Here is a 14540-nt window from a genome sequence, read left to right on the forward strand (position 1 = left end):
GATCCAACGATGCCCTTTCCCCCCCAAAAAATGATATTGCCCTATACTTTCCTTGTTTCACTCCTCTCGCCTGCAGCTCCGTAAATCCCTCCCTCCTTCCCCTCGCGGCGGGTAACACTGAACTGTGAGAGACAGCTGCATTTTAACTGCCCCTGGAGGTTGGATTCTGCCAAGGGAGAAAGGGATGACGAAAGGAAGGGGGAGAAGATCAATTCCTTCCAAATGAGCAGGAGACAGTTTGTGAGAGAGGTCAGCAGTTCAATGTTGTTGTACCTGTGGCCGGAGGACAAGTCACCCCCCCCCCACCCAACCATCCAGTCCCGGACACTGCCATGTCACAAGGCACAAGAACATACTGATGTGTTTGTGTAGATGGCTTACTTTAAACAGAACATACAGTATTTGCTTGAGTAAAAACATTCAATGACTAATACTAGGGGCCATCTAGAGTAAGTCAGTTCGGGATGGGAACTTGGGTTCTATGAACATGGACATGTTGGGTAACAGGAACGGAGCAACCTGGGTTCATTTTGTCATCAGAGGGGGGGGGGGGGGGGGGGGGGGGTTGGTGGTTGGTTCACTCTCACTAACCCACCCTTGCTGCTGCTAGGTCTGGCTAGGCTCCAGCCGCAGGCTATCGATCTGCACAAAGGGTTTATGGGGCCCAGGAACAGGTTGGACCCATGGAGAATGGAGAGAATGGATGAAAGGAGGAAGAGAGGAGTGGGCGGTAGTAACGGACGGGTGCCCCCACCTCTTTTTAGGGGGCAGATTTCACGCTGTCTGAGAAGGGAAGGGAAGGAGGGAGGGAGCACATTGAGTGTGTCTGAGAGATATAGGAGGGGGTGGACCCATCATTGAAATGTGTTGGTGTTGGTGGTGAGGCGGTGTTAGCGGTGAGGCGATGGTGGTGTTGAGGTGGTGGTGGGATTAGTGGTGGACAAAGGGGGCAGTAATCCCTTTTTTCCATCCCCCCTTCTCTCACTTTCCCACCACCAAAACCCTATTCCCTAGGGGGGCTGTTGCTTTCTCCTACCTATTTGTCCTGTTTGTCATATGTAACTGTGTATGTTAGGTGGATGTAGATAATAGATAGAGGGCTAGAGAGCAGGACAAGGGGGTCAGGGGTCAGGGACTTCCTGCAGGATGTAAAGGGTGTTTCTGCTCTCGTCCCCTTCACCCTGCTGCTGGTGGAACAGAGTGGTCACCACCTGGTCACAGAGGTCACCTTTAATGTGACAGACAGAGAGAGAGAGATAGAGTTGGGAAAGTTGCGGAGTGTGTGAAAGAAAGAGAGAGGAGGGAGATGGAAAGATATATGTGGTCAACCCTCTGTTGTTGTTGAAAGCCTTGAAACAAACACAATTGGAAAAGAGGACGGTGGCCAGTCAAGAGCAGTTTATGACACGGAGGAAATGGACACCTTTGAAACTTTTATCTAAACTTTCCTCAACACATGCAGACGCACATGCACCCACACCAATGCATGCACACCACACCACACACAGGTCCAACAGTTCTGCCCCTTACGCCCTAGCCCCAACCCTTCCGTGCACTCCCCCCACCCCTGATTCAACCCTCTCAACCTCAGGCTTCAAATCTAATTTTATTGGTCACATACAGTAGACGTGTATAGCAGATGTTATTGCGGGTGTAGCGAAATGCTTGTGTTTCTAGCTCCGACAGTGCAGTAATATCTAACAAGTAATATCTAACAATTTCACAACATATATCCAATACACACAAATCTAAGTAAAATAATGGAATTAAGAATATATAAATATTTGGACGAGCAATGTCAGAGCGGCATAGACTAAGATACAGTAGAATAGAATAGAATACAGTATATACATATGAGATGAGTAATGCAAAATATGTAAACATTTTTAAAGTGACTAGTGTTCCATTTATTAAAGTGACCATTGATTTCAAGTCTATGTATATAGGCAGCAGCCTCTAATGTGCTAGAGATGGCTATTTAACAGTCTGATGGCCTTGAGATAGAAGCTGTTTTTCAATCTCTCGGTCCCAGCTTTGATGCACCTGTACTGACCTCGCCTTCTGGATGATAGCGGAGTGATCAGGCAGTGGCTCGGGTGGTTGTTGTCCTTGATGATCTTTTTGGCCCTCCTGTGATATCGGATGCTGTAGGTGTCCTGGAGGGAAAGTAGTTTGCCACCGGAGATGTGTTGGGCAGACAGCACCTCCTTCTGGAGAGCCTTGCGGTTACGGGCGGTGCAGTTAAAGTACCAGGCGGTGATACAGCCCGACTGGATGCTCTCAATTGTGCATCTGTAAAAGTTTGTGAGGGCTTTAGGTGCCAAGCTTATTTTCCTGGCACCACACTCCGAGAGCCCTCACCTCCTCCCTGTAGGCTGTCTCGTCATTGTTGGTAATCAGGCCTACTACTGTTGTGTTGTCTGCAAACCTGATAACTGAGTTGGAGGCGTGCGTGGCCACGCAGTCATGGGTGAACAGGGATTACAGGAGGGGGCTGAGCACGCACCCTTGTGGGGCCCCAGTGTTGAGGATCAGCGAAGTGGAGGTGTTGTTTCCTACCTTCACCACCTGGAGGCGGCCCGTCAGGAAGTCCAGGACCCAGTTGCACAGGGCGGGGTTCAGACCCAGGGCCTCGAGCTTAATGATGAGCTTGGAGGGTATTATGGTGTTGAATGCTGAGCTATAGTCAATGAACAGCATTCTTACATAGGTATTCCTCTTGTCCAGATTGGATAGGACAGTGTGCAGTGCAATGGCGATTGCATTGTCTATGGATCTATTGGGGCGGTAAGCAAATTGAAGTGGGTCTAGGGTGACAGGTAAGGTAGAGGTGATATGATCCTTGACTAGTCTCTCAAAGCACTTCATAATGACAGAAGTGAGTGCTATGGGGCGATAGTCATTTAGTTCAGTTACCTTTGCTTTCTTGGGTACAGGAACATTGGTGGCCATCTTGAAGCATGTGGGGACAGCAGACTGCGATAGGGAGAGATTGAATATGTCCATAAACACACCAGCCAGCTGGTCTGGGTATGCTCTGAGGACGCGGCTAGGGCTGTCGTCTGGGCCGGCAGCCTTGCGAGTGTTAACACGTTTAATTAAATGTCTTACTCACGTCAGCCATGGAGAAGGAGAGCCCACAGTCCTTGGTAGCGGGCCGAGTAAGTGGCACTGTGTTATCCTGAAAGCAGGTGAAGAAGGTGTTTAGCTTGTCCGGAAGCAATACGTCGGTGTCCGCGATGTGGCTGGATTCCCTTTTGTAGTCCATGATTGTCTGTAGACCCAGCCACATACGTCTCATGTCTGAGCCAATGAATTGTGACTCCACTTTGCCTCTATACTGACGTTTTGCCTGTTAGAATGCCTTGCGGAGGGAATAACTACACTGTTTGTATTCTGCCATATTCCCAGTCACCTTGCCATGGTTAAATGCAGTGGTTCCTCGCTTTCAGTTTTGCGCATATGCTGCCATCTATCCACTGTTTCTGGTTAGGGTAGGTTTTAATAGTCACAGTGGGTACAACATCTCCTATACACTTCTTGATAAACTCAGTCAACGTATCAGTTTATTTGTCAATATTATTCTCGGAAGCTACTCGAACCATATCCCAGTCCGCGTGATCAAAAAAATCTTGAAGCGTGGATTCCGATTGGTCAGACCAGCGTTGACTAGTCCTTAGCACGGATACTTCCTCTTTGAGTTTTTGCCTGTAGGAAGGGAGGAGTACAATGGAGTCATGGTCAGATTTTCTGAAAGGAGGGCGGGGAAGGGCCTTATAGGCATCCCGGAAGTTGGAGTAGCAGTGGTCGAGTGTTTTAATAGCGCGAGTACTACAGTCAATGTGTTGATAGAACTTCGGCAGCCTTTTCCTCTAATTTGCTTTGTTAAAATCCCCAGCTACAATACATGCAGCCTCAGGATATGTGGTTTCCAGTTTGCATAAAGTCCAGTGAAGTTCTTTGAGGGCCGTGATGGTATCGGCTTGAGGGGGGATATACAGGGCAGTGACTATAACCGAAGAGAATTATCTTGGTGTCACGGCCGTCGTTAAAGGAAGACCAAAGCGCAGCGTGGTGAGCGTACATATTCCTTTATAATAGAAATGACGCCGACAAAAACAATAAACAATACAAAACAACCGTGAAGCTTAAGGGCCATATTGTGAGACAACTTCCCACACTGAAAGGAGGGAAAAGGGCTACCTAAGTATGGTTCCCAATCAGAGACAACGATAGGCAGCTGTCCCTGATTGAGAACCATACCCGGCCAAAACATAGAAATACCAAAATCATAGAAAACAAATCATAGAATGCCCACCCCAAATCACACACTGACCAAACCAAATAGAGACATAAAAAGGCTCTCTAAGGTCAGGGCGTGACACTTGGGAGATAATACGGTCAACATTTGATCGTGAGGTATTCTAGGACCTGAGTTCCTGTATGTTACCACAATCAAACCATGAGTCGTTAATCATGAAACATACACCCCCGATATTTATTACTGGGAACCCAGCTGGCTGGATGGACTCAGACAGTATATCCCGAGAGAGCCATGTTTCCGTGAAACAGAGTATGTTACAATCCCTGATGTCTCTCTGGAAGGAGAGCCTTGCCCTGAGCTCGTCAACTTTATTATCCAGAGATTGAACATTAGCGAGTAATATACTCGGAAGCGGTGGGTGGTGTGCTCGCCTCCTAAAGAAGAGCACTCAGAGTACCTCTCCTCCGTCGGCTGGGTTTTTGGTCGGCCTCTGGAATCCATTCAATTGCCCTGGGGGGGGGGGCGAACAAAGGATCCGCTTCGGGAAAGTCATATTCCTGGTCGTAATAGTGGTAGTGCTGGTGAGTCTGCCACTCTGAAATCCAATAGTTCTTCCCGGCTGAAAGTAATAACACACACATTTTCTGGGCTAATAATGCAGCCATTTCGTGCCCAACCCGTCCCCCCAGGCTAAAGGCCTACACTGTGTCTGTGTTTTACATAAACCATGCCCAACCTCTGTTCTCATTGAGCATATCTATAACTCCTCAGACGAGTACCATCTTTTCCTCTGTCTGCATTCTTCACCGGATTAGCCAACAGGGGAAAGCTTTCCCTTGCATAACACACATGTTGTAGAGTCTAGAGTTAGATTAGTGCTACTATGAATGTGTGTCGAGGCCGGAGGAAAACAACACACTAACAGCAAATAATAAGGATGTCCTTTCGATTGAACAAGATCATCTGGCATATCATATTCAGGATTAACCCACTCTATATTTCCACTCTATATAAAGATCAAATGAGGATGCTAAGGTGGCTAGGTGAGGCCGAGAAAATAATTCTAAGAGAGCAACATGTTAGAAAGAGGACACACAATCACACCTCCAGTCGTTGGGGTCAGAAGTCAGCTAATGTACAGTATGTCAATGTGCTAGTATGTTTGTGTGACTTGTGCTTTCTCTGCTTAAACAGGTTTTGTGTGAGTACAGACATATCTATGAGTGATAGAGGGGGAAAGGCGGAGGAGGGGGAAGAGGGGAAGAGAAGATGAAGAAGTGGTGAAGAGGAGGTTGACGGAGGTTAGGAGAAGGAATGTTCAGAGCGTAGGTGGACAGACAGGTTGTTGATGCTCTGCTGAAAGGTATGCCAGCTGCCAAGACTCCTATCTCACCATCTGGAGTTCACTCCTAGGGCAGAGGTTAGAGGTGTTGAAGAGTGGAGTAGAGAGTACACCCTCCCCACCCCGCCCCGCCTCTCCCTGGCTCTCACCCTGACTGACACACAGGCACGCATGCGGAGACACTACATCCTGACGTGGAGTAGAGAGTACACCCTCCGTATGACAGAGACATACACACAGTTTGTTTGTTTAGGGCAGCAGCCAACCAACAATTCCTCTTATAAGAGCCTCGTCCCACTTCGGCTACACAGATTACTCAAATGTAAACGTGCGTACTTGTTACGTCTCCACCGCTACCTCCTGAGGTTGAGCACGAGACTCGCCCGACAGTTACCCCCCTTGAAGCAGGGCAGTGTAAATAGAATTGTCTCGTTTAGCCAACACTCTTACAGTTTATATGGTAATAGTAGAGCAATGTTTTTGAAATAGCTGAAATATATAGACATTTTGGTAATATTTGAGGCTTTTTTACCTGAAATTGCAGTAACAGCCTGTTACATTCTGAAATTGACTCAATAGCTGCCAGCTGCCCTGAACCACATAAAACTATGGAAGTCCATCCCCACCACCAAAAACAGCAAATGTGGATCATTCAAATACGACATGTTTTCTAATATTGTGTGGAGATTTCAGAGGTAGCAGAAGTCCCAGAGTGATGGAGGAGAAATTGTTTTATCTGATCTGGTAGTAAGCTAAATGAACCAACTCCGGACACTAGCTGTAGCATATGACAAATTCATTAATCAGCTCTAAAAATATAAAATAAAATGACATATGGGCTATGATGTGGGCTATGATGTGGGCTATAATGTGGGCTATGATATGGGCTATGATGTGGGCAATGATATGGGCTATGATATGGGCTATGCTGTGGGCTATGATGTGGGCTATAATGTGGGCTATGATGTGGGCTATGATGTGGGCTATGATGTGGGCCATGATATGGGCTATGATATGGGCTATGCTGTGGGCTATGATATGGGCTATAATGTGGGCTATGATATGGGCTATAATGTGGGCTATGATGTGGGCTATGATGTGGGCTATGATATGAGCTATGATATGGGCTATGATATGGGCTATCATGTGGGCTATGCTGTGGGCTATGATGTGGGCTATGATATGGGCTATGATGTGAGCTATGATGTGGGCTATGATATGGGCTAGGATGTGAGCTATAATGTGGGCTATGATATGGCTTATGATGTGGGCTATGATATGGGCTATTATATGGGCTATGATATGGGCAATGATATGGGCTATGATGTGGGCTATAATGTGGGCTATGATATGGGCTATGATGTGGGCTATGATATGGGCTATGATATGGGCTATGATATGGGTAATGATATGGGTAATGATATGGGCTATGATGTGGGCTATAATGTGGGCTATGATGTGGGCTATGATATGGGCTATGATATGGGCTATGCTGTGAGCTATTATTTGGGATATGATGTGGGCTATGATGTGGGCTATGATATGGGCTATGCTGTGAGCTATTATGTGGGCTATGATGTGGGCTATATTGTGAGCTATGATGTGGGCTATGATATGGGCTATGCTGTGAGCTATTATGTGGGCTATGATATGGGCTATGATGTGGGCTATGATATGGGCTATGATGTGAGCTATGATGTGGGCTATGATATGGGTTATGATGTGGGCTATGATATGGGCTATGATATGGGCTATGCTGTGAGCTATGATGTGGGCTATGATATGGGTTATGATGTGGGCTATGATATGGGCTATGCTGTGAGCTATGATGTGGGCTATGATATGGGCTATGCTGTGAGCTATGATGTGGGCTATGATATGGGTTATGATGTGGGCTATGATATGGGCTATGCTGTGAGCTATGATGTGGGCTATGATATGGGTTATGATGTGGGCTATGATATGGGCTATGATATGGGCTATGATATGGGCAATGATATGCGCTATGATGTGGGCTATAATGTGGGCTATGATATGGGCTATGATGTGAGTTATTATGTGGGCTATGATGTGGGCTATGATGTGCGCTATGATGTGGGCTATGATATGGGCTATGCTGTGAGCTATTATGTGGGCTATGATATGGGCTATGATGTGGGCTATGATATGGGCTATGATGTGGGCTATGATATGGGCTATGATGTGAGCTATAATATGGGCTATGATATGGGTTATGATGTGGGCTATGATATGGGCTATGATATGGGCTATGATATGGGCAATGATATGCGCTATGATGTGGGCTATAATGTGGGCTATGATATGGGCTATGATATGGGCTATGCTATGGGCTATGATATGGGTAATGATATGGGTAATGATATGGGCTATGATGTGGGCTATAATGTGGGCTATGATGTGGGCTATGATATGGGCTATGATATGGGCTATGCTGTAAGATATGATGTGGGCTATGATATGGGCTATGCTGTGAGCTATGATGTGGGCTATGATATGGGCTATGCTGTGAGCTATTCTGTGGGCTATGATGTGGGCTATGCTGTGAGCTATGATGTGGGCTATGATGTGAGCTATTATGTGGGCTATGATGTGAGCTATTATGTGGGCTATGATGTGGGCTATATTGTGAGCTATGATGTGGGCTATGATATGGGCTATGCTGTGAGCTATTATGTGGGCTATGATATGGGCTATGATGTGGGCTATGATATGGGCTATGATGTGAGCTATGATGTGGGCTATGATATGGGTTATGATGTGGGCTATGATATGGGCTATGATATGGGCTATGCTGTGAGCTATGATGTGGGCTATGATATTGGTTATGATGTGGGCTATGATATGGGCTATGCTGTGAGCTATGATGTGGGCTATGATATGGGTTATGATGTGGGCTATGATATGGGCTATGCTGTGAGCTATGATGTGGGCTATGATATGGGCTATGATATGGGCTATGATATGGGCAATGATATGCGCTATGATGTGGGCTATAATGTGGGCTATAATGTGGGCTATGATGTGGGCTATGATATATGCTATGATGTGAGCTATTATGTGGGCTATGATGTGGGCTATGATGTGAGCTATGATGTGGGCTATGATATGGGCTATGCTGTGAGCTATTATGTGGGCTATGATATGGGCTATGATGTGGGCTATGATATGGGCTATGATGTGAGCTATGATGTGGGCTATGATATGGGCTATGATGTGAGCTATAATATGGGCTATGATATGGGTTATGATGTGGGCTATGATATGGGCTATGATATGGGCTATGATATGGGCAATGATATGCGCTATGATGTGGGCTACAATGTGGGCTATGATATGGGCTATGATATGGGCTATGCTATGGGCTATGATATGGGTAATGATATGGGTAATGATATGGGCTATGATGTGGGCTATAATGTGGGCTATGATGTGGGCTATGATATGGGCTATGATATGGGCTATGCTGTAAGCTATGATGTGGGCTATGATATGGGCTATGCTGTGAGCTATGATGTGGGCTATGATATTGGCTATGCTGTGAGCTATTTTGTGGGCTATGATGTGGGCTATGCTGTGAGTTATGATGTGGGCTATGATGTGAGCTATTATGTGGGCTATGATGTGAGCTATTATGTGGGCTATGATGTGGGCTATGATGTGGGCTATGATGTGGGCTATGATGTGGGCTATGCTGTGAGCTATGATGTGGGCTATGATGTGGGCTATGATGTGGGCTATGATGTGGGCTATGATGTGGGCTATGATATGGGCTATGCTGTGAGCTATTATGTGGGCTATGATGTGGGCTATGCTGTGAGCTATGATGTGGGCTATGATGTGGGCTATGCTGTGAGCTATGATGTGGCTATGATATGGGCTATGCTGTGAGCTATTATGTGGGCTATGATGTGGGCTATGCTGTGAGCTATTATGTGGGCTATGATGTGGGCTATGATGTGAGCTATGCTGTGAGCTATGCTGTGAGCTATGATGTGGGCTATGATGTGGGCTATGCTGTGAGCTATGATGTGAGCTATGATGTGAGCTATGATGTGGGCTATGATATGGGCTATGATATGGGCTATGCTGTGAGCTATTATGTGGGCTATGATGTGGGCTATGCTGTGAGCTATTATGTGGGCTATGATGTGAGCTATGCTGTGAGCTATGCTGTGAGCTATGATGTGGGCTATGATGTGGGCTATGCTGTGAGCTATTATGTGGGTTATGATATGGGCTATGATGTGGGCTATGATGTGGGCTATGATGTGGGCTATGATGTGAGCTATGATGTGAGCTATGATGTGGGCTATGATATGGGCTATGATATGGGCTATGATATGAGCTATGCTGTGAGCTATGATGTGGGCTATGATGTGGGCTATGATGTGGGCTATGCTGTGAGCTATTATGTGGGTTATGATATGGGCTATGATGTGGGCTATGATGTGGGCTATGATATGGGCTATGCTGTGAGCTATTATGTGGGCTATGATATGGGCTATGCTGTGAGCTATTATGTGGGCTATGATGTGGGCTATGCTGTGAGCTATTATGTGGGCTATGATGTGGGCTATGCTGTGAGCTATGATGTAGGCTATGATGTGGGCTATGATGTGAGCTATGATGTGAGCTATGATATGGGCTATGATGTGAGCCATGATGTGGGCTATGATGTGGGCTATGATGTGAGCTATGCTGTGAGCTATGCTGTGAGCTATTATGTGGGCTATGATGTGAGCTATGCTGTGAGCTATGATGTGGGCTATGATGTGAGCTATGATGTGAGCTATGATGTGGGCTATGATATGGGCTATGATGTGGGCTATGCTGTGAGCTATTATGTGGGCTATGATGTGGGCTATGCTGTGAGCTATGCTGTGAGTTATGATGTGGGCTATGATGTGGGCTATGCTGTGAGCTATTATGTGGGTTATGATATGGGCTATGATGTGGGCTATGATGTGGGCTATGATATGGGCTATGATGTGGGCTATGATGTGAGCTATTATGTGGGCTATGATATGGGCTATGCTGTGAGCTATTATGTGGGCTATGATATGGGCTATGCTGTGAGCTATGATGTGGGCTATGATATGGGCTATGATATGGGCTATGCTGTGAGCTATGATGTGGGCTATGATGTGGGCTATGCTGTGAGCTATGATGTGGGCTATGATGTGAGCTATGATGTGAGCTATGATGTGGGCTATGATGGGACCCCATTATTTTTCTAATCAGGTCATATGGTTTAAAAAGAAAGCTGGTGGAATCCTCCTGGCCCCAGGGAGGATGAAAATATTAAAACCCTTTACACAGGCAAGAGACAACAATTGCAACAGGACAAATAAAAGGAACAGGGCTGAGCTCTCAGTATGCAGCGCTGTATGGTGTAGGCCTATGCATCTGTAATTCAAAAGATGCTCATACAGCATGTCATCACTATTTTGTTGATTGATTAATTCCAGTCAATAATGTGTGATTAAAAAGGCCTAGGTAGTCTAACCACCTGAAGTTTGAATATTAACCAAATTTGATCAAATTCACATTTCCTCAGAACACAAATAAATGGGCCTATAAAAATAAATAAATGGGCTATAAAAACCTGACGTTACATTTCCCCTGGCCCAGATGGGATCAGAGCGCATAGCCTTCAGGCTACCTGCAGCTGTGGTTGTTATCAGTAGGCTACAGTTGATCAGACTGAAGCACAGATTAATTGTACACGTTGCCAAATCATGAGGCATTTTATTTAAATACATTTGGTGGCGGGTATGTGCTTCCATATAAAAACAGCTCATCGCAGTGAATTCACTTATATTCACATTTTCAGTTGCAATTTTCTTTTACCACATGTAATGATTTGCATGATGTTGATAAAAATGAAGCCTGGTTTGCTGTAATGTTGTAAGATAGGCCTACTGTACTTTATATATTGGTATGAGAGGGTTAAATGAAAGGGTTAATCGTACATTTTTGATAGGATAACGTTACTTGATGAAGACATGCTTTTAGCAACGCTGTGCTTTTGTCTTGAAGCTAAAATGTAATAAGTGTAGACTACAGGCGAGAACATAATTCCTTTAACTGTCAGCACATGCTTGTGAATTGTTGCAATATTCATGAGTGTAATATGGTTTGGTTGCATTATTCAATAGCCTAGTGTAATATGGTTTAGAATAAATGTTTTTGTCATTGTTGAATAGCTTGTGCTTACTGGCTAGTGGCTACTGTGATATTTATGGTCACTTTGAGCTGCGGGCCAAGAATGTCACTTTGCAAGCCACAACGAAAGGTAGAAATTTATTTTGCCACTCTGTTCCTCAGACTCTCCTTCATATCTCGTAGTGGGAATAGGGCCTAAGGATCAGTTGAGGGACAAGGCTCTGCTCTGTATGACAGCCTTACAGTAAAGATTACCACTTCAGGAAGTCAGGGTTCTGCTGGTCTGTATGACACCCTTACAGTAATAGATTACCACTTCAGGAAGTCAGGGTTCTGCTGGTCTGTATGACACCCTTACAGTAATAGATTACCACTTCAGGAAGTCAGGGTTCTGCTGCTCTGTATGACACCCTTACAGTAATAGATTACCACTTCAGGAAGTCAGAATTCTGCTGGTCTGTATGACACCCTTACAGTAATAGATTACCATTCAGGAAGTCAGGGTTCTGCTGGTCTGTATGACAGCCTTACAGTAATAGATTACCACTTCTGTCACGATCGTTATGAGACGAATGAGTGGACCAAGGCGCAGCGTGGAAAAAAGACATCTTCTTTTAATGAAGAAAAAACAAACACTTATTAAATGAACAAAAAACAAACGATCGTGAAGCTAAAACGAACTAAGTGCACACATGCAACATAGAACATAGACAATTACCCACAAACACCTAAAGCCCATGGCTGCCTTAAATATGGCTCCCAATCAGAGACAACAATAAACAGCTGTCTCTGATTGAGAACCAAACCAGGCAACCATAGACTTTCCTAAACACCTACACTGAACACAACCCCATACATCTTCAAAACCCCCTAAACAATACACACACCCTAAACTAGACAAAACACACAAACATCCCCCATGTCACACCCTGACCTAACAAAACTAATAAAGAAAATCAATATAACAAAGGCCAGGGTGTGACAGTACCCCCCCCCCCCAAAGGTGCGGACTCCGGCCGCAAAACCTGACACAGAAGGGGAGGGTCCGGGTGGGCCTTCCTATGGCGGCGGCTCGGGTGCGGGACGTGGACCCCCCTCCACCATAGTCACTACCCGCTTTGGTGGCGCCTCTGGAACGGCGAGTCCCGGACTGAATACCATCCCAGAGGGCGCCACTGGACTGAGGGGCAGCTCCGGACTGAGGGGCAGCTCCGGACTGAGGGGCAGCTCCGGACTGAGGGGCAGCTCCGGGCTGACTGACGACTCTGGCGGATCCTGGCTGGCTGGCCGACTCTGGCTGCTCATGGCTGGCTGGCGACTCTGGCTGCTCATGGCTGGCTGGCGACTCTGGCTGCTCATGGCTGGCTGGCGACTCTGGCTGCTCATGGCTGGCTGGCGACTCTGGCTGCTCATGGCTGGCTGGCGACTCTGGCTGCTCATGGCTGGCTGGCGACTCTGGCTGCTCATGGCTGGCTGGCGACTCTGGCTGCTCATGGCTGGCTGGCGACTCTGGCTGCTCATGGCTGGCTGGCGACTCTGGCTGCGCATGGCTGGCTGGCGACTCTGGCTGCTCATGGCTGGCTGGCGACTCTGGCGACTCTGGCTGCTCATGGCTGGCTCTGGCAGATCCTGGCTGGCTGGCGGCTCTGGCAGATCCTGGCTGGCTGGCGGCTCTGGCAGATCCTGGCTGGCTGGCGGCTCTGGCAGATCCTGGCTGGCTGGCGGCTCTGGCAGATCCTGGCTAGTTGGCGGCTCTGGAAGATCCTGGCTGGTTGGCGGCTCTGGAAGATCCTGGCTGGTTGGCGGCTCTGGAAGATCCTGGCTGGTTGGCGGCTCTGGAAGATCCTGGCTGACTGGCGGCTCAGATGGCGCTGGGCAGGCAGGCAGCTCAGACGACGCTGGGCAGACGAGCAGTGCAGGCGGCGTTGAGCAGACGGCCGACTCTGACCTGCTGAGGCGCACAGTAGGCCTGGTGCGTGGTGCCGGAACTGGTGGTACCGGGCTGGGGACACGCCTCTCAGGGCTAGTGCGGGGAGAAGGAACAGGGCATACTGGACCCTGGAGACGCACATTAGGCCTAGTGCGTGGTGCCGGAACTGGTGGTACCGGGCTGGGGACACGCACCTCAAGGCTAGTGCGGGGAGCAGCAACAGGACGCACAGGACTCTGGAGACGCACAGTTCCTCCTCCACGCACTCGCCATAGGGCGAGTGCGAGGAGGAGGAACAGGGCTCTGGAGACACACTGGATGCCTGGTGCGTGGTGTTGGCACTGGTGGTACTGGGCTGGGGCGGGGAGGTGGCGCCGGATATACCGGACCATGCAGGCGTACTGGCTCCCTTGAGCACTGAGCCTGCCCAACCTTACCTGGTTGTATGCTCCCCGTCGCCCGACCAATGCGGGGAGGTGGAATAACCCGCACTGGGCTGTGTAGGCGAACCGGGGACACCATGCGTAAGGCTGGTGCCATGTATGCCGGCCCGAGGAGACGCACTGGAGACCAGACGCGTTGAGGCGGCTTCATGGCACCTGGCTCAATACTCAATCTAGCCCTGCCAGTGCGGGGAGGTGGAATAACCCGCACCGGGCTATGCACACGTACAGGAGACACCATTCGCTCTACCGCATAACACGGTGTCTGCCCGTACTCTCGCACTCCACGGTAAGCATAGGGAGTTGGCGCAGGTCTCCTATCTGACTTCGCCACACTCCCTTGTAGCCCCCCCCAAGAAATTTTTGGGTGTTACT

At 47.7% G+C, this 14540-nt stretch overlaps 1 protein-coding gene across 1 annotated transcript; it reads left to right on the plus strand.

Moving 5' to 3' along the window:
- Positions 1-6440: 6440 nt before the first annotated feature.
- LOC120043589 (keratin-associated protein 6-2-like) lies at positions 6441-6833 on the plus strand. The gene has a single exon (XM_038988151.1). The coding sequence runs from the start codon at positions 6441-6443 to the stop codon at positions 6831-6833; it is 393 nt and encodes a 130-aa protein (XP_038844079.1).
- Positions 6834-14540: the final 7707 nt, after the last annotated feature.

This window comes from Salvelinus namaycush, unplaced genomic scaffold, assembly GCF_016432855.1.
Source record: "Salvelinus namaycush isolate Seneca unplaced genomic scaffold, SaNama_1.0 Scaffold97, whole genome shotgun sequence".
In the NCBI taxonomy this organism is placed as follows: Eukaryota; Metazoa; Chordata; class Actinopteri; order Salmoniformes; family Salmonidae; genus Salvelinus; species Salvelinus namaycush.